The sequence below is a fragment of the Sorex fumeus genome, unplaced genomic scaffold (genome assembly GCF_029834395.1).
Source record: "Sorex fumeus unplaced genomic scaffold, SorFum_2.1 ptg000033l, whole genome shotgun sequence".
Classification (NCBI taxonomy): Eukaryota; Metazoa; Chordata; class Mammalia; order Eulipotyphla; family Soricidae; genus Sorex; species Sorex fumeus.
Window position 1 is genome coordinate 33432057 of NW_026606090.1, and position 20507 is coordinate 33452563.

At 39.6% G+C, this 20507-nt stretch overlaps 1 protein-coding gene across 1 annotated transcript in view; it reads right to left on the reverse strand.

Moving 5' to 3' along the window:
* Positions 1 to 20507, reverse strand: part of BMP5 (bone morphogenetic protein 5) — a 134994-nt gene that overhangs the window by 57655 nt on the left and 56832 nt on the right. Inside the window, exon 2 of the mRNA XM_056116892.1 lies at positions 10525 to 10717. Coding sequence (XP_055972867.1) covers positions 10525 to 10717 — 193 coding nt within the window. The remainder of the gene's footprint in view (positions 1 to 10524; positions 10718 to 20507) is intronic.

Here is a 20507-nt window from a genome sequence, read left to right on the forward strand (position 1 = left end):
ACCCAAGTGTGCGGGACCCGGGGCTGAGATCTCCAAGCCTGGTCTGTTCAGGACTGGACCTCCTCCACCCAGCTCCCCCACCATCCAGTAGCTAGACAGTTACACTCACCAATTGCCATGTAACCCCATCAATGGCCAGGATCCAGAGACTCTAAAACCAAGCTCCTGGAAGCGCGTGGTCCCATTCGCGGCCGCACAGCCTCTTATTCTCTAGTTCTCACTCTCAGAGAACCCGACAGGCTACTGAGAGTATCATACCCGCCTATATGCCTGACTAGGAACACCTGTAAAGGTGATTAGAGGCTGCCCCAAAAGCTTCCATCCCTCTCGGAGAGCCCAGCAAGCTACCGAGAGTATCCCACTCACATGGCAGAGCCTGACAAGCTAACTGTGTCATACTCGTCATGTCAAAAACAGTAACAATGAATGGTCCTCATTCCCCTCATCCTGAAGGAGCCCCCAATATGTCATCGGGCTACACTAGCACATGACAGGGATGAATGGAGACATTACTGGGCCCACTCGAGCGAATAGATGAACAACAGGGTGATAGTGATAGTGATAGTGATAATTAACAACATCAATAAGCTCATACTTCTGACAATTTTATCGCAATGATTACAGGTCTATATCAAAAAAAACTAATATGTATAAACATTTGATTTGCTCCTTATTTTTTTTTGTTAGTTTGTTTACTGGGCCACATGGAAAGTGCTCAGTGTTTATCCTAGCTCTGCAGCTGAGTCACTCCCAGCAATGCTCAGGAGACCATATCGAGTTGCTGGGGATAAATCCTGAATGACACATGGGAAGCTATCACCTTAGCCCCCGTACTATTGCTCTGATCTTTGTTTTGATTTTTGACTTGGTTAAAGTTGCACATCTTGTGTGATACTATCATTATTGTGCTCTCCTTATAATTAGGCATTTACAGTGTAAACAGGCATGCTATAACAAAGAATATGATATAAGATTTCACTTATAAATCTCAGCCAAGTCAGGGTCCTGTTATTGAACGCTATCAAACTAAATCATGAATTACTAGAAGTGAAATGTAAATGAATAGTCCAGTCACATGCAAAACAGTATCACAGTCACAGTATCACAGTCTTCCCATTGTTCATCGATTTGCTCGAGCAGGCCCAGTAATTGGAGTGATGCAAAACAAACAAAAAAAATTATACCCTTACATGCACAAACAGGGAATTCAAAATAGATTAAATGCCTTGATAGCTAACCTGTTCCTATAAAATATATCGAGTAAAATATAGGCTGGACTTCTAAAAGCTCAACCTTCAAGGAGTCTTGAATGATCTGACACTACTAACAAGGAAAGCTTAAGTAGAAAAAGAAAAAAAGTACTACCTCAAATTACCAAGTTTCTATATCATGAAATAAATGAGTCCTAAAATAAAAATATATCCCACATACTGGGAGAAAGGGTTGGAGCGATAGCACAGCAGGTAGGGCGTTTGCCTTGCATGCAGCCGACCCGGGTTCCATTCCTGCATCCCTCTCAGAGAGCCGGGCAAGCTACCGAGAGTATCCTGCCCTCCAGCAGAGCCTGGCAAGCTCCCCATGGCGTATTCAATATGCCAAAAACAGTAACAAGTCTCACAGTGAAGACATTACTGGTGCCTGCTCGAGCAAATCTATGAACAACGGGAGGACAGTGCTACCGTGCTACATGCAGTACTAAAATATTGATGACAGCCACCATCTTAAGACAAAATGCATAGAAAGGAAATGGAACTTCAGAACTTCATCCTTTATTAATTCATCCGTGAATCTATCCATTCATTTATTCTTTCAATTTAACATTTGTAGACATATTGTGATGGCTTTATGTATTAGTGTAAGTGACCTAGAACTATGGTGCCCTAAATTACAGCTGACTACAAAAAAATGTGGGTGAGATTTAAAAAGTGGAAGTGAGACAATGGCCATATTTATATTTGTAAGAAGACCTTACGCTTGGATGCCCTGTCAAGATGGAACACCTTTTGGTGAGGGAAGGAGCTAGCCCTAGAGCTTCTTTAGGGTCTACTTAATCTCTTAAAAGAGTTTCTCCACACTCAGAGGGGTAGGCATGAGGGCATATAGGTGAGCAAGGATCAGGTAGTTCGGGAATCATCTGTGTCAGTAATTGAAGCATGGGGATAGATTTCAAGTGTCCGCCAAGATCTAAGATCATTTGAGTAGGTTCTCCACTTTCCTTGTTTCACCCAATTCACATGCATCTTTCCTTCCTGTCTGGTCTGAAGGCCTTAACTCCAGCATCAAATACAGAGCAACAGACTTACATAGACTTTTTTACATTCCCTAATTGCATCAGATCAACTCCGTGCAATAAATACAGGATCACTCATCACAGAGATTACATTGTTATCTTATATTTGGTCAACTATATCAGACCATTTATATCAGAGAGAGGAAATACCTTTTACTCTGTGGAATAAGCACTCAGATTATGAATTTTCTTTCTCTATCTATAAGGGTTTTTTTCCAAATAACTACATATCATGTAACTGAATGCCTCATTGTCATGGAATTCCATATAGTATTGCTTTTGATCAAGCAACTAATTTAATCACAAATTTGGTGTAGAATAGGCTCAGGCTTTTGAAATCCACAATTCATACCATGTTTAGGAATACTGTGTTCCTATACTAATATATTAAAGTTTCTATACTAATGTTAATGTATATACATATTTAACAATTCCTTTTTATCCTTTCCCCATCTGCCAACTTTCCAGTATACGCAGCTCTGAAAGTACCCAGTCACTTATTTCAGTATAAAAGTTACGGCATTGCAATTAGGAACTATGATTCATCTAGAAAAGAAATGAACAATATCCAAGAATAGATAACACTGGAAAGGAAGAATAGTTTCAAGGTATAGGTCACTTGCTTACATGTGGTTGACATAGACTCGATTCTCAGTACATCAGATGGTCTCCCAAGCCTTGCCAGAAGCTCTGAATGCAGAGCTAGGGGTAAGCTCAGGATATAGTAGTGTGTGACCCTCCCCAAGACAAAACAAAAGGAATAGTGCCAGAGAGAGAGACAGACAGACAGATAGACGGAGAGAGAGGAAGAGGGAGAGACAAAGACAGAGATAGAGACAGAGTAAGAGAGAGAGGAACTTGGGGACACTGGTGCAGGGAAGTGTTCACTGGTGAAGGGACGGGTGTTGGAACATTGTGTGACTGAAACCCAATCGTGAACAACTTTGGGGGAAAAGAAGGGTGCCAAGCAGAAAATGTTGGACTACTGTAACTTTTTGCTCTGTCAACCTAAACTAGAACTAAGTATCCCAGAATTCTCTTCCTTGTAGGGTTCTGTGTTATCCACAAAAGAAGCCTTTGCAGGAATAGAAGCGAGGCAGGAATTATTCATGCCTGGAAAGCTGGAAAGCTCCAGGCTGTGGGCGCTTAATTGTTGCTGATTCGGCTCTCCTTGCTGGGAACCCCTGGGTGTGGCCTTAGCTCTCAAGGATCTCAACTCCTTTCCCTGCAGATCACCACCATTGAAGGGAGAAGCTCTGAGGGAGGACATGGGTTCAATTTCGTCTGGCAGTTGTAGTACAATTTCTTATCTACTTCTCATTCTCCCCTAATCCACGTGTATTCTTCCTTCCTTAGACATCCATGCTGCAAAGCTTAGACTCATCAGAGCACTACACACCAGTTTAGGCAGGTCCTACAATTAGAAAAAGTCAAATATTATTTATCCCTTTGTGACTCACCATGGTTCTGATTCACAGAGTTACGCAGACATGTGGTCTGATTTGGAAATGAGGTCTTCGCAGTTAGCAAGCTATGTGGTGAAATAAGGTCACTGGAGCAAACTCCCACCCAACAGACTTTTAAGAAACACTGAGACAGACCCCAGGGAAGATGCACCGTAAAGTCAGATGCAGACCCTGGAATTATGTTGCTCCCCGTCAAGGAATACTAGTGGATACCACACTCAAACGGAAATAAGGAAGACGAATCCTCCGCCTAGGGGTTTGGGAAGGAATATGATCCTAGAAGCCCTTAATTTTGTTTGGGTGGGAGTGAGGGCTCCTGGGTTTGTTTTTATTTATTTTTACCTTCTAGTCTCTGAAACTGCAAGATAATAAATTTCTATATTGCCTTAGCCTTACAGATTTGGGTCATTTGTTATATAGAAGATTGATGAAACTAATACTGCCCTCAATTTTAGATATTTTACATATTTAATAGGAGGTTGTCAGCTACATAAAATACTGATTAAAAATCAAAAGAATAAAATCTCATCCATAAGGGCTGGGGTGAGGAATCTATTGGTAGATGATAGGTCAAGTGAAATAGAAGAATCAGATTGCAAGAGTTGAGGGATGAAAAAAATACAAGAAAGTGAAGGTTTTGTAAACAGTTTCAGACAAGATAGAGAAGAGAAATAGAATATAAGTTTGGCAGTCAGACAAACAATCAAATGGAGTGTTTTTTGTTTTAGTTAAGGCAAGGAAAAAGAAGCTATTTACTGGGCATACGTAAATGCATATTTACAAAATAAAACTTATAGTTTCAACACAAGAAATAATACACAGAGAACAAAGCGATAGCACAGCAGGTAGGGCATTTGCCTTGCACGTGGCCGACCTGGGTTCAATCCCCAGCATCCCATATGGTCCCCACATACAGCCAGGAGTAATTCCTGAGTGCAGAGCCAGGAGTAACCCCTGCTGGGTGTGACACAAAAAGCAATAATAATAATAACAATAATAATAATGATGATGATGTACATAATAGACACAGATCTTCTGAAATATACTCATGCTTGGCCATCTCTATGCATGGGTTTCATATGCAGGACTTCTTTATAAATTAAATCACTTATTTAGAAGTGCAATTTGGTAAATTAATGTGCACTGAATTCGTTCTTATATGGGACATCCATTTGTCTCTTACTGAAATTTGCTTGATCAAGTTTGATTTATTTAGTCAAAATCAGCAAAAATAAATCCAGTTTGCCACAGGCTTTACTTGGCAAACCTGATTTGACTAGATAAATCCTGTAGCAACTAAATGCTCTTGCCTGCTTCTAAGTATTATTAGCAACTTTTAGGATCCTATTGCTATTAGCAAATTTTAGGATCATATTACTTGAGCGGAAAATATAAAACTCATGGATCCTCTGATAAGCATCACTGCAATCTACACTCAAACCTAAGGATTAGAATTAATGGAATTGACATATACTTTAATTTCAATCATAATTTGTTAAAGGTAGGCTATGCTTAGTATTAGAAAAGAATAATTCTGCCCTCTTTCGAGATTCTGTTTATTATTTAAATGAGCATTAAAATAATATCTGCCAACATAAATTAATAATAATAATATAATATGTTTCATTACTTTATCACAGGGATAAAAGGATACACAAATATAATTACCACACTTGTATTTTCTGACCAAAATACATTAATGGCAGGTAATTTTGAATATCAAGTACATTAAGCACAATTAAAACAAAATGTGTTTAATTTTTATAAATGCTTACCGACAAACTGATAATCCTGGTAGAGAAATGCTTTAATTTTATTTAGTCCTAGTAGTGTTGACTGTATGTCTAATCATTAATAATCTTTGTCCCTAAATTCGCTTAAAAATAATTAAGTTGAAAACCTAACAAGAATAAGTAAAATCATTTTAAAAGCCAGTAATAACAGGTAATCTAAGAATTTTATCTTAGGTTACTATTATTTCAATTGTATGTGTATGAACAATATACACACTTATATGGGTGGGAGAAACAAATAAATAGCTAACCAAATGACAACTCTGTTATCTAATCAGAAACACAAAATCTTGCCAAGAAAAGCTATGGGAAATTGCTTGCAATACGCAGATAAATTTCAGGCAAAAACTTGCAATATTCCCCCATAATCATAATACATAAGCCTTATAATCCTAATTTTACTATCACTGTTGAACCTCTTCCATCACCATTCATCTCCTTGTGGCTTAGAATAGGACCTCAAATCCAGTAAAATGTAGTAATTAATAGCTACCCAGAAGAAAATATCTTTCTCTGGGTATTTGACAGGAATACACCATAGCATTTAAGAACACTTACGTGAAGCTCTAAGATGAAATACAGACAACAAATCATTTTCTATGTGGTTTATAATCTAAAAATTTCATCAAAACTTTTAGTTTAACATAGCACTGTCACTGTTCTCCCGTTGTTCATTGATTAGCTCATGCGGGCCCAGTAATGTCTCCATTTTGAGACTTGTTGTTACTGTGTTTGGCATATCGAGTACGTCATGGGTAGCTTGCCAGGCCCTGCCATGCGGGCGAGATACTCTTAGTAGCTTGCCAGGCTCTCCAAGAGGGGCAGAAGATTCGAACCTGGTTCGGCCAGGCCGGTTGTGCACAAGCCCTACAGCTGTGCTATCACTCCAGCTCTTAGTTTAACATACTAGAATTAAATAGTCCTAATTTCCAATTGCTAATTATTTTTACTAAAGCAAATACGAAATAATAGATGGAGCCATAGTACAGCCGGGAGGGAGTTTGCCTTGCATGCGGCCTACCCAGTTTCGATCCCTGGCATCCGATATGGTCTCCCAAGCACCGGCAGAGGTAATTCCTGAATGTAGAGCCAAGGGAACCCCTGAACAAAGCCAGGTGGAACCAAAAGCCAAAAAACAGAAAAAATAAAATTCTACAAACCTCACAGACCATCAATTTTTAGAATGTCTGATTTAATACTATATTTTGACTTTTACCTTTACAAATGCAAACTAGCAGAACAGCAGTACTAAATAAAATTAAATGTAAACAATAATAAACATGGAAAAACAAACTGAATTTCCACTCTGAAAATTCAGTCACTTTTTTTTCCCTGCAGAACTTTTGTTTTATTTCAAGATATTATTAATGTCTAGCAGGTACCTTTAACTATTTTTCTCCTGCAGAGAAATCTACCCACATGCTGTTGAGTAGATACATACATTAGAGGACCACTTATTTCAAATCAAAAGCAGAAAGTAAGATTATTAACATCGTCCCATCGCTTTCAAAGGCCCCAGAGTGTGCAAAGGTATCCATGACATTTTTAAGTTCTTCTGTACTACAACATTTTCTATCCAAAACACGAAAAACTCAAAAGAAAAACTACTTCTATGACATAAATTATACCCACTTTTAGATTTGTAATTTTCAACTGAGGAAGGATAACTCAAGCTTTACCTGATGACCTTTTGGGCCAGAGCACTCACCATCAGGGGCGGGCACTCTCCTGCCCTGACAGTTTTAAATTAAATCTAACCGTATTCCTCAGGGAAATTTCTATCCACAGCATGCTGGTACCCTTACTTGCAGCCTCCCCAAATGGAACACGGAAACAATAGCCACGCTTTACCTAAATGTCTCTTGAGGACAAATCGTCATTGCTGAGAATACCAAGGTAAAGCCCATTGCCTGCATGTAGAAGAAATGCCAGCTGTGCTGTGACCTGCCCTGTATCCTTCGAACAGCAACCGCCAGCTGAGGGGCCTGCTCCTTCCATGGCTCCCCAGAGACCATGAAATCCTCCCAAGTGGAAATTGTCAGGGCGTTCTGAATTATATGCACCGAAAAATCACAAATCTTAGAGAAGCGGGAGGCGGGAGATGATGTAAACACAGAGCTGACTGTGAACTGGAATGATGACAGCTTAACTAAATAGATCCAAGTCGTATAGGTGGTTAATGACATCGAGCAGACTAGCTTAAAATGTTTGTACAATGGAGTACAAAAATTTATATTCATAGCAGAATGTTAGGAAAAGGTTGAATTATACATAACACATTTTCTTGGGGGAATATATCAATACTTGCATTTATGAAAAAAATTAACTCAAGTAAAGCACTTAGCACAGCGCCAGACGCCAAGTGAGTGCCCTTAACTAGCCGTGTGCTGACTGCCTTCCTAGTAGTCGAATCGGCGGTGATCACTTTTATTGGCCTTATTTAGTTCTTTCTACATTTAAACATTTTAACGCTTAGGAATATTTTTGAGTACACACCTCTCTCTTTCTCCTTGCTTTCTTCTTCCTCACTCTAGAAATTCCTTCTCCCCTGGAGAGGCTCGTGTCCAGGGAGAATTCCTCTCGGTGGCATCCCCCAAAGTACCACCTACGTGAAGAATTAATTTTCCCTTCATTCGTATTTCCACAACGCTTAGTGCATACTTACATCATGGTGCTTAGCACATTGTTTTATAGTTATTACGGTCTGTGTGAGGCCTGCTTTGAGCCTTTGAGCTTTTGAGGTCTTATTTACTGGGCCTTCAGTTCCCTGCGAACTGCCACATGGTAGGCGCCCAGCACAGCATGCCAAACTCGGCTGAATTATCTGGAAAATTCAATCATGTGGAAATCTCATTTCCCAATAACGCCGATATATGAGGTGTGACTGATGAGCAAGGCCTTCTATACAGAATTTGAGGCTGTCAGACCAACATGAAAAGATTAAATAAGCGAAATGATGCAGAGCATTATTTTTTTCTACCAAGAAAAATAGAGCTTTGGATAAATATCAGAACACTGCGTTATATTGCACACATGAAAATCTGAGTGAGGATGAATGGTGGAGGTGAGAGATGGTAGGAATAAAATACATACTTTTATGAGTTTTTAGTCTCACTTGGATAAGTAAGTGTGAATAAGATGACATAATAGGTCTTTCTTTTTTCTTTTATGACCACATGACATCATCAAAGACTGGGTGGCTATCAGGTTAGATAATACATAAAAATATAATCATAAACAAAATATTCGTTATGTATCCCCAATAGTATTTATTATGTTATTTTAATATAATAATATTCATCACTTAATTTTAAAAGACAGCATTATTATTTAGTATAAAAGTGTAGCATGCCAGGTTTATCTCAGAAGAAAAAAATGTATATTTTAAAAAATAAAACTAGTATATTGAGATTTAAAATCAAAACAAAACACTTCCCTACAGACAGATAACTCACTGCAGAGCTGAGCTGAAAAGAAACACAGATCTTTTTGCCTTAAGGTTCTTACTCTTAAAATAACAATGTTCATAGAAAATATTTATTAAAATGCATCCTTTGAAACACTGTTTTTAGGATGTTAAGTATATGCTTTCAAAAAAAAAGATTTCATAGCCAATAATTTTAAGGAGGACTAGGTAATATAAAATTAATGGTGCAATAAAACTTTTCCAAGACTTTGATATTCTGATATGCATTATGGATTTCCTAGAAGACACCCTAATAAAAAGACATTTAAATGTATTTGACACCAGAAGCTTTTAAATTTTTTTTCTTACTTCATTGGATATAACTAGAATTCCGTAGAACAGCCATAAAACAAAACAGAACAAAACTGGCACACTAGAAGACTAAGAAAAAAATCTAAACAACAGGAAGTAGAAATATTCACCAAGAAGAGAAGAGGTTTGTGGTAGGAGGAATGTGATCGAAGGAGCATGAGGGCTATCTTTAAGGGTCTGCATCTGGAAGAAGACACTGTTTCATGAATGGAAGTTAGCATGAAACGGACTCTATCTCAATAAAATATTTCAGTAAGAGTTTCTAAATGTTAAGAACTTTTCAGCAAAATGTGAATAATCGCCTGTGAAAGGTGTTTCCCAAGAACTTTCTGCACCGCACTGAGTTAAAGGTCAGAAAATGCCACTGAGATTCCATTATCACTTTTCTGCCTGATGACTCATTTGCAGTAATTACCAACTCAGGTTTCATGCTTTCTGTCTTATGCTCTTCCATGGGGAGGTCACACGTACTGAGACACACACTCCACAGCTAAGCTAGATCCTCTGCCTAAATTATCATGTTGAAGACAGAAGACACACAGGTGGTCAAACCCATGCAGATACGATGTTATCTCAAAATATCAACACACATACACTAGTTACGTGCAGTCAGGAAAAGGAAGGTGGTCTCTTCTGTGACTTAAAAGACACAGTGAATCAAATCATCACAATTAGCAATAGGTTATGACCCAAAAATAAGTAGGATCAGAGCAACAGTGAGCAGGGTAGGGCGCTTGTCTTGTGTGCAGCCAGCCTTGAGTTATACTGTCAGCATCCCAGATAGTTTCCTGAGCTGTACCAGGAGTGATCCCGGAGCACAAAGTTAGGAGTAACTCCTGAGCAGTGCCGGGTGTGGCCCCCAAACCAAATAATAATAAATAGTGATACTAAAGAAATTTCATATATTCATAATAAATTGAATCATTTCACATTTATAATCTGAGACAATGATCTTGAAAGGTACACGTGGGGAAACAGAGACTGTTCCCTCTGAACCTTAGCACAGGAATATGGAAAGCTGGGGAGTGCGTAGAGGCCCTTTTCGAAGCAATTACTTTTTCCTTTTCTTTGTTTTAACAACTTGCAATGTGATTCCTCTCCAAGAAAACACGACTTAGTGTAGTGCCTGGATGAAGTCATGTACATTACCATAATTTCACGTTTGCCTTGATAACAATTGACATATGAAGTTGATACCTATTTGTGTATTCCTTGATGATCTGATATATGCTAATCTTAATCGTTTCATTTTCAAATCGGTTGTTGCTCCGGTCTTTGTATATCCGAAATTCCGCTGCCGTTACTGCTTCTCCATGAGGAATTTGAGTAAGATCAAACCTGAATTCTTTGTAATGCCTCCGCTGGTGAGAAAAATCCTTGTCTCTTTCCACTGGAGAAACAAAAGGAAAGAAGGGGAAATAAAGGTTAGTTCTTTATACAATATGGAAATCAATGATAAATACTCCAGCTTTTTCAAAATGAAAACAAACAAGTAGCCTATTATAAAAGAGGGAAAATACTCAACCACAGACTCATGTGTGTTTCCAGTCGAAGGAAATTCCACAAACCAACAACCTTTAGTTCAAAAGCAATGTAACCTCTGTGGTTTTCGACACATTCCTGGGCCCTAAATGGAAAGGCTCTCCAAAGAAGTCTTTTAAAGCAAAGGTTGTAGAGTGATTGCTAGTGTGTATCAAGTACCAGAATACAGAAGGGCTCATACAGGAATTAGGAATATGTTAGAGAAACCTCTAGAGTTCCAAATGAATTTAGTGGCGAGGTTTAGCACAGCCAAGAGACAAAAAAGCAAGAAAAACTAAGGAATGGCAGGCACACGAGGGCTGTTTATGGCATTTTAGAGGTCGAGTAAATAAAACACATTCATTTTCATAAAACTTATTACTTCTAAATGCCTTTGTCCCAAGATTTTCCCCCTTCCAGTAAATGAGATTCTGCTTTAAAAAAGTATTCTATTAACTTTTTTGGTTGTTTAGTATGCCTTCTTTGACAGCATCAGGCCTCTCTAGACTTCTGTCTGTTCTTACTTGAAATTGAAAGGACAACTTAACTCTTTCTCCTTTAGCAAACTTCCTACCAAGTGAAATCAGAGTACTTTCCTCTTGGAAATATTAAAGAATGCACACGTTTTAGGACAAGGTCAAGCATGTTATGATGTGCTATCGGGTGGCCAGATAGGTAGTGCAGGACTGAGGCAGAAGTACCTGGAATACAGTGATCACCATTTGATCCTCAGCACAGCACAGTCCCCAGCCTGAGGAGAGCTCTGGCTTGGCCAGCATGTTTCTGGCACCTGGACACGGACCGGCGCTGTCTCCTTGGGCTCTTGCATTGAGCCACCCTGCCCTTTGACCATGAGTCATTCAGAAGGGTGGTCGCTGGGTCGCTGGTGCTCTTCCGCAGATACAAAACCCTGGAACAAGCCCCGAGCGCCCTATCTGAAGCCGTCTAAGTCTATCCTGAATTCTCTTTAATACTTACTCAAACATTTACAAATACAGTATCATTAGAGAGAATAAAGTTTCTTAGGAGAGATTTGTTTCTCAAATCCCAGTTACCTAGGATGAAACAGGGCAAAAATCACAAAACAGCAAAATAGCAAAGCACACGTGCAAGATTATAAAGCGCACGTGTGATTGTAGCCTAAGATAATGTTTTTAACATGGTTCTAATGCACGGTCACTATAATTTTGTTGCCAGAAGATCAGAAATATATATTCTGTGTAACTAGATTAAAACACTCAAAAATTTGATGGATTCAAACACATGTTTGAATGATTAATTGAAATTACATCAGCATTACATCAATATATAGAATTTGGTGGATACCAGAGGAAGAAGAGAAGGGGTCACTCCCATCCAGGGCTGACTGAGGGGGCCAAGGCTACTGGGCCTCTGTGACTAACTTTGGGTGGGTTTTGAGTATGAGAAGAAGTTTCTGACAATGGAGCCCATAAATCTTTGTCTTCATTCTCCAGAATAATCCCTGGCTTATTTTCCTCAGATGAGTCAACTCATCTCTGTCTTCACCTCACACACTTAAGTCAGAGACGAGAAGAACATAAGCTACACCTATTTGTGTTTTTCTCCTGTGGAGGTGGCAGGAAAGGGGCTGGCAGGCTCCTGGTCTGCCACCTCATGTGACTCCTGGATTTTAATTTTCTTAAAATAGCATTATCTTGGTCCCTAGGTCCGTACCCAGAGATCACTCATCAACTTTTTTCTAAATAAAGATAACCCCAATTTTAGGATCCATTTTGGATCAAACTTTAAACTCCTCTTGATCTGAACTGCTGTACAATATAATTTAGCACAGAATGCTATTCACACCTCTCCATCTTTGCCTGGCCATTCTGATGAGGCCATATGAAAGAGGAAAATTTATTGCCAGAAATTACCTACAAACTGAATATCTGATCATGTAAAATAGGAAAAGCCGGCACAAATTTTCTTTACAAAACCAGTTTATTATTTATTTACTTTGGGTTTGGGTCTATAAATAGCTCTGTTGAAGGCTTACTCCTAGCTGTGAGCTCAGGGATCACTCTTGGCTGGGCTCGGAGACCATCTGGGGATCAAACCCAGGTGACCATGTAAAGGGAAACGTCCTACCTGCTCTGCTATTGCTCTGGTCTCTAAAAAATCAAATTTAATTCATTCTATTCTTGTTTTATTTTTCCTCTGATACAAATTTAAATGAAGTGATGACATTACTTAGCAGTGCTTACATGGAGCTATATTACTAGCATTGTTCTAAGCATCTTATTAATTATAATTAGAATTAACACAATACTTCATGGTAAACTCTGAGGTAGATTCAACTATTCACCTTTTTGTTTGTTTTCGTTTGGGGTCCAACGTCGCTGTGCTCAGGGCTTACTCCTAACTCTGCTCTCAGGGATCACTCCTAGTACGGCTGAGCAACCGAAACTGATGCTGGGGATTGAATCTGGGTCAACCGCACACAGGTCAGGAGCCCTCCTCACTGTACTATCTCTCTGGCCCCTATTCACATTCTAAAGATAAAGTCCGGAGGCATAGAGAATAAATGCTTTGGCAAAGAGTATGAACCCAGGCATTTGCTGCCACCAAACTATAGTTCCCAAATGACAGGACATACTGCCCCTGAGTATAGACGTATTCTGTTTTATTCTTTAATAAAGAATCAAATTTTACTGTATATAAGTTCAAAGAAGAATAGAAAGAGCTATGCTTGGAATATCACGTTTCACTCAAATGAGAGAACGAATCCGGAGTTCTGACATCCGTCGACGATCAAGGATCAGGGACGCTGTCTCATTTGCCAAGGTGTCGAAAATCAGATGGGCTGGTCACGTAATGAGATTTAAAGACTACCGTTGGACTAGAGCTGTTACTGATTGGATTCCACGGGATGTCAAAAGACCGCGTGGCCGCCCACCTACCAGATGGTCAGACTTCTTCATCAAGATCATGAACGATCGGTTTGAGGCCCTTCATGTTCCCGGAGCGAAGAGATGCCATTGGGCTACACTAGCACGCGACAGGGACAAATGGAGACGTTACTGGCGCCCGCTCGAGCAAATCGATGACTAACGGGAAGTTAAGTGATTAAGTGATTAAGTGATTAAGTGATAAGTTCAAAATTTAAAAACTTCAGAAAATGGCTTCAACTTCATTTGGCAGAAGATGGAACAAACTGATGGAAAGTGATTTGAAACCTCCATTCCACTTCACGTGAGCATTGACTGCTTGCTACAAAAATGTTTGTGCATTTGATAAGATAGCACGGACCCAGACTCCACCTGAGGAACTCCACATTTTGTAATAAATGCACCAACTAGACACTCATAGATATATTTTCTCTATTCCAAAACTCAAATTGCAATAGTCTATGTTTTAATAATCATTATTTCATTTTTATTAAGAGTCAATTTTGCATTTGTAATGTAGAACAAATAACTACGGTCTGAGAATTAAAGGTTGAGACCTGGGTTTGTTAGGATCCAATCTCAAGGAAGCACCTGCACATGAAGATGAGTATTGAATTCTTACGATATATAAAATCTTCTACTGCTCTGGATTCTCCCAAGAGATGTCAAAGTAATAAAGTGGGAATCTTGTATTTCAGCTGTTAATATAAACTTTCAGTTTTCTAATCCGGGCTTTTAAACCTAACCCCAGGTGGGACAAAGATTCAAAGAGTTTAATAAATTTTTATATGAAATATACCACACGGAATAAAAGTTGCTTAACAAATTTGTCAAGTGATTCACATTCTTCTATCTTAGTGCTCTGAGCCATAATTGCACAAGTAAATTGTCTGGATGATGTTGGAGTGAGTAATGGAATAAGAACCAGGTTTTATGTAGACTCAGACTCCTACTAATGATTCTAACAAATATTCACCGGGTAATTTCAAGTTACCTCAAAGAGTAATATGGGAGCTGTCAAATATTAGTATCCCTGACTTAAGGATAAGAAATTGGGTAGCATCTCAGACCCTGGGCCACCCACCGCCCCAAGCACCTTCCCACCTTCCTGTTTGTCCCCAACACCACACCTGGTTCTCTCTCTCGCCCAGGTCAGTGAATAATCAAACCCAGGACACCACCTCCCTCATGCCCAGGCCCCAGGCATCCTCTCAGATCCTGGGCCACCCACCCTCCCCGAGCACCTTCCTGTTCATCCCCCATGCCAGGCCCGATTTTCTCCCTCTCCCAGGTCTGTACCCCCCCCTCCACAAACCAGGTACCCATAGGGGGTGTGGCCTCTACAGAAGTGGTTGTGGTCTCTGTAGAAGTGGGCGGGGTTTATTTGGGGGCCACAGTTATCTCACCCATACCCAGCATTCCAGTGTCACATCTCAGTCTCCATACCACCACAACAACATGAAGAAACAGCGCAAATTCCTGACATGAGGAGAGGATGATGAAGTGTCCAGAAGACTCAATAGGAGTTACTCACAAATGTGAGCTTTCCGATAAAGAATTCAGCGATGAAGTAATGAAGACATTCAATGAACTCAAAGAAATGGTGGGATGGTGGGACAGATAGCCGGTAGATTAAAGGAGGACTTAAAAGAAACAATGAATATGACAATCGAGAAAATACAGGAAGAAATGAGAACAGAAATTGGAAAGCTACACACAGAAGTGTCACGAATAAAGGATTCGGTAGAGGAAATAAAAAAACTCAGTGTGTGCACTCAACAGTAGAATGGCTACAGCCAAAGACAGGATCAGTGAGCTTGAAGATGAGCTGCAAGAAGCCTACAGGCAGCAACAAACAATGGGACGAGACCTCAAAATAGCGATAGAGCAAATCAGAATCCTAGAGGATGATTTCAAGAGGAACAAAATTAGAATCATTCAAGTACCAGAAGGTCATGGAAGCAATCCCAATAAAAAAAACCACAGTTAAAGAAATCATTGCTGAAAAGTTCCCAGAATTCAACAATGCAGCCATTCAGATTCAAGGAACCCAAAGGATGCCAGCTAAAAGAGACCCTAACAAAAGCACTCCAAGACATATCATTAGAATGATGGATGCCACCAATAAAGATACAATACTGCAAGCAGCAAGGTCAAAGAAGGAAATCACATACAAAGGAGCACCCCTTAGAATCACAGCAGACCTCTCAGAGGAAACCCACCAAGCCCGAAGGCAATGGTGGAATATAGTGAAAAAACTCACTGAAATGAACCCTTCACCCTCCCGTTGATCACTGATTTGCTTGAGCGGGCCCAGTAACGTCTCCATTGGAGACTTTGTTGTTACTGTGTCTGGCATATCAAATACGTCACAGGTAGCTTGCCAGGCTCTGCCGTGCGGGTGAGATACTCTCGGTAGCTTGCCAGGCTCTCCGAGAGGGGCAGAGGAATCGAACTCGGGTCGGCCATGTTGGCTGCATGCAAGGCAAACGCCCTACCGCCTTCACCAAGAATACTTTATCTGGCTAAAATCTCACTCAAACTCAAAGGAACATTATACTCTTTTCTGGATAAACAACAGCTCAGGAACTTCATAGACTCAAAACCAAACCTAAAAGAAGGGCAAAAGGGACTGCTGTAAGACAAGAAAAACCCCTACAAGCAGAACAAACCTTTACAGAAAGATGACACAAAACCCCATAACGATAATCTCTCTCAATGTCAGTGGTCTAAATTCACCAATTAAGAGGCAAAATGGATTCAGATATAGAACCCAACATTCTGCTGCATACAAGAAACACATCTGAACAATCAGAACAAACACAGACTCAAAGTCAAAGGATGGAAAACAATCTTGCAAACAAAGAAACCCCTCAAAAAAGCTGGGGTGGCCTTACTCATATCGAACAACATAGATTTCAGGTTGAAAAAGATTAGAAGGGACAGTGAAGGCCATTTTTTTTAATCAAGGGATATGTACAGCAGTAAGAAATCACACTCCTAAACGAATATGCACCCAGTGAGAGACCAGCCAAATACCTACAACATCTGCTAACACACCTTAAGAAGGACATTGCGAGCAACACAATAGTAGTTGGAGACTTCAACACTGCCTTATCACCTCTGGATAGATCAACAAGATTAAAACTCAGAAGGAATTAATGGCTCTAAAGGAAGAAATAGGAGAGGGATAATAAATCTATACAGGACTTTGTATCCTCCCCAAAACAGAGAGAGAGAGAGAGAGAGAGAGAGAGAGTAAAGTGAAAATCTGCCACACAGGCAGGGGGTGGATGGGAGGGGGGATATACTGGGGTTCTTGGTGGTGGAAAATGTGCACTGGTGAAGGGACAGGTGTTTGATCATTGTATGATCGACCAAGACTTAAACTGAAAGGCTTTGTGACTGTTTTCAAGGTGATTCAATAGATATAATTAATTAATTAATTAATTAATTTTTAAAAAACTTAGAGCATAAATCAACAACATGGAAACCTCCAAAAAAATCTGAAAGATCAATGAAACAAAGATCTGGTTCTTTGAGAAAATAAACAACATTGATAAACCACTAGCTAAATTCACAAAGTAAGAAAGAGAGAAAACTCTAATAAACAAATCATAAATGAAAAGACGGACATCACAGAGGAAGCCAAAGAAATTCAGAAGATCAGCAGAGACAAGTTTGAAAGTCTGTACACCACAAAACAAGAGAACCTAGAAGAAATGTGTAAATTCCTGGATTCCTATAATCTCCCAAAGTTGGACCAAAAAGATCTAGAACACTGAATAGACCTTTTAATATCAAGGAAATTGAAACTGTAATCAAAAGTCTTCCCCCCAAAAAAAAGTCCAGGTCCAGATGGAGTCACTAGCAAACTTCTCCAAACATTTAAAGAGGACCTATTGCCAGTTCTTCTCAAGCTTTTCCAGAAAATTGAAGAAACAAAAAAATCTCCCAAACAGTTGCTATGAGGCCCATATCTCTCTAATACCAAAAGGAAACAAAGACACCACCAGGAAGGAAAACAACAGGCCGTTATCCCTGATGAAAACAGATGCGAAGATTCTCAACAAAATAGTAGCAAATAGAATTCACTAACTCATCAAAAAGATCATACACCATGACCAAGTGGGATTCATCCCTGGGATGCACGGATGGTTAAACATTTGGAAATCAATCAACATAATCCATCATATCAACTAAATAAAAGATAAAAACCATATGATCATATCAATAGATGCAGAGAAAGCATTTGACAAGATTCAGCACCCATATATGATGAAAAACTTCACCAAAATTGTTATAGAAGGGACATTTCTTAATACAGTTTAATCCATCTACCACAAGCCTATGGCAAGCATCATCCTAAATGGGGAAAAATTAAGAGCCTTCCCTCTAAGATCAAGGACAAGACAAGGATGCCCATTCTCTCCACTGTTATTCAATATAGTACTGGAAATACTTGCAATAGCAGTTAGGCAAGAAAAAGATACTAAGGGCATTCAGGTAGGAAAGGAAGAAGTCAACCTCTCACTGTTTACAGATGATATGTTACTATACTTAGAGAACCCTAAAACCTCTACCAAGAAACTCCTAGAAACAACAGACTTGTATAATATAGTTGCAGACTATAAAATCAATACCCAAAAGTTCATGGATTTCCTATATGCAAATAATGAGAGAGAAGAAAGTGACATACAAAAAAAAAAAATCCCGTTCACAATCATGTCTCAGAAAATCAAGTACCTAGGAATCAGCTTATCTAAGGACATTAAAGACCTGTACAAAGAAAACTACAAAATGCTACTTCAGGAAATAAAAGAGGACACGAGGAAATGGAAAGATATCCCCTGCTTATGGATTGGGAGAATTAACATTGTCAAAATGGCAATATTCCCCAAAGCATTGTACAAATTCAATGCGATCTCTATAAGGATACCCATGACATTCTTCAAAGAAATGGAGCAAACATTCTTGAAATTCATATGAAACAAAATCCCCCACAAATAGCTAAAGCAATTCTTGGGAAGAAGAAAATGGGGAGAATCAACCTCCCCAAGCTCAAACTCTGTTACAAAGCAGTAATAATTAAAACAGCATGCTACTGGAACAAAGGCAGAGCCGCAGACCAATGGAACCGGGTTGAATATACTGACACCCCCCAAAATATATGATCAGCTAATCTTTGTTAAGGAGTAAGAAATGGGAAGTGGAACAAAGAAAGCCTCTTTAACAAATTGTGATGGCAAAACTGGACAAATACATGCAAAAACAAATGGGCTCAGATCTCTCCCTAACACCATGTACAAAAGTAAGATCAAAACGGATAAAAGATCTCAACATTAGACCGGAATCCATAAGGTACACTGAAGACAAAGTTGGCAGAACCCTCCATGACATTGAAGCTATTGGTATCTTCCAAGATGCCACGCCACTGGCCGAGCAAGTGAAAACAGAGATAGACTAATGAGACTATCTTAAACTAAGAAGATTCTGCACCTCAAAAGAAGCAGTGACCAAAATACAAAGACAGTCTACAGAATGGGAAAGGATATTCACCAAATACACATCTGATAAGGGGTTGATATCAAGGATATAAGGCCCTGGAGCGATGGCACAGCGGTAGGGCGTTTGCCTTGCACGTGGCCAACATGGCCGACCCGAGTTCGATTCCTCTGCCCCTCTCGGAGAGCCCGGCAAGCTACCGAGAGTATTCGATATGCCAGACACAGTAACAACAAAGTCTCCAATGGAGATGTTACTGGGCCCGCTCGAGCAAATCGACGATCAACGGGAGGGCCTTTACCTTACCTTTATCAAGGATATACAAGCACTGGTTGAACTCCACAAGAAGAAAACACAACCCCATCAAAAAATGGGGTGTTGAAATGAACAGAAACTTTCTCAAAGAAGAAATCTGACTGGCTAAAAGGCACATAAGAAAATGCCCCACATCACTGATCATCAGGGAGATTGCAGCTCAAAATAACAATAAGATATCATCTCATGCCACAGTGATTGGCCCACATCCAAAAGAACAAAAGCAACTGGTATTGGCGCAGATTCGGTAAGAAAGGAACCCTCTTTCACTGCTGGTGGGAATGCCGACTGGTTAAGCCTTTTGGAAAACAGTATAGACGATTCTCAAAAAATTATAAATTGAGCTCCCATTTGACCCAGCAATACCACTCCTGGGAATATATCCCGGAGAGGCAAAAAAGTACAGTCGAAATGACATCTCCACTTCTTGTTCATTGCTGCACTGTTCACAATAGGCAAAATTTGGAGAAAACCCAAGTGCCCAAGAACAGATGACTGGTTAAAGAAACTTTGGTGCATCTACACAGTGGAATACTATGCAGCTGTTAGAAAAGATGAAGTCATGAAATTTACATACAAGTGTTTCTACATAGAAAGTATCATGCTAAATAAAATGAGTCAGAAAGAGAGGGACAAGACATAGAAAGAACACACTCATCTGGAGAATACAAAATAACAGAATGGGAGACGAACAATCAAGAATAGTTGAAATAAGTTCCAGGAGGTCTGCTCCATGGCTTGGAAGCTGGCCTCAAATGCTGGGGAGAAAAGCAGCTCAATAGAGAAGGGAACACCAATAAAGGATGTTTGGAGATTCTCTCGGGATGCGAGATGCATGTTGAAAGTAGACTATAGACTGAACATGATGGCCACTCAATACCTTTATTGGAAACCACAACACCCTAAAAGAAAGAGATAGCGAAAGGGAAT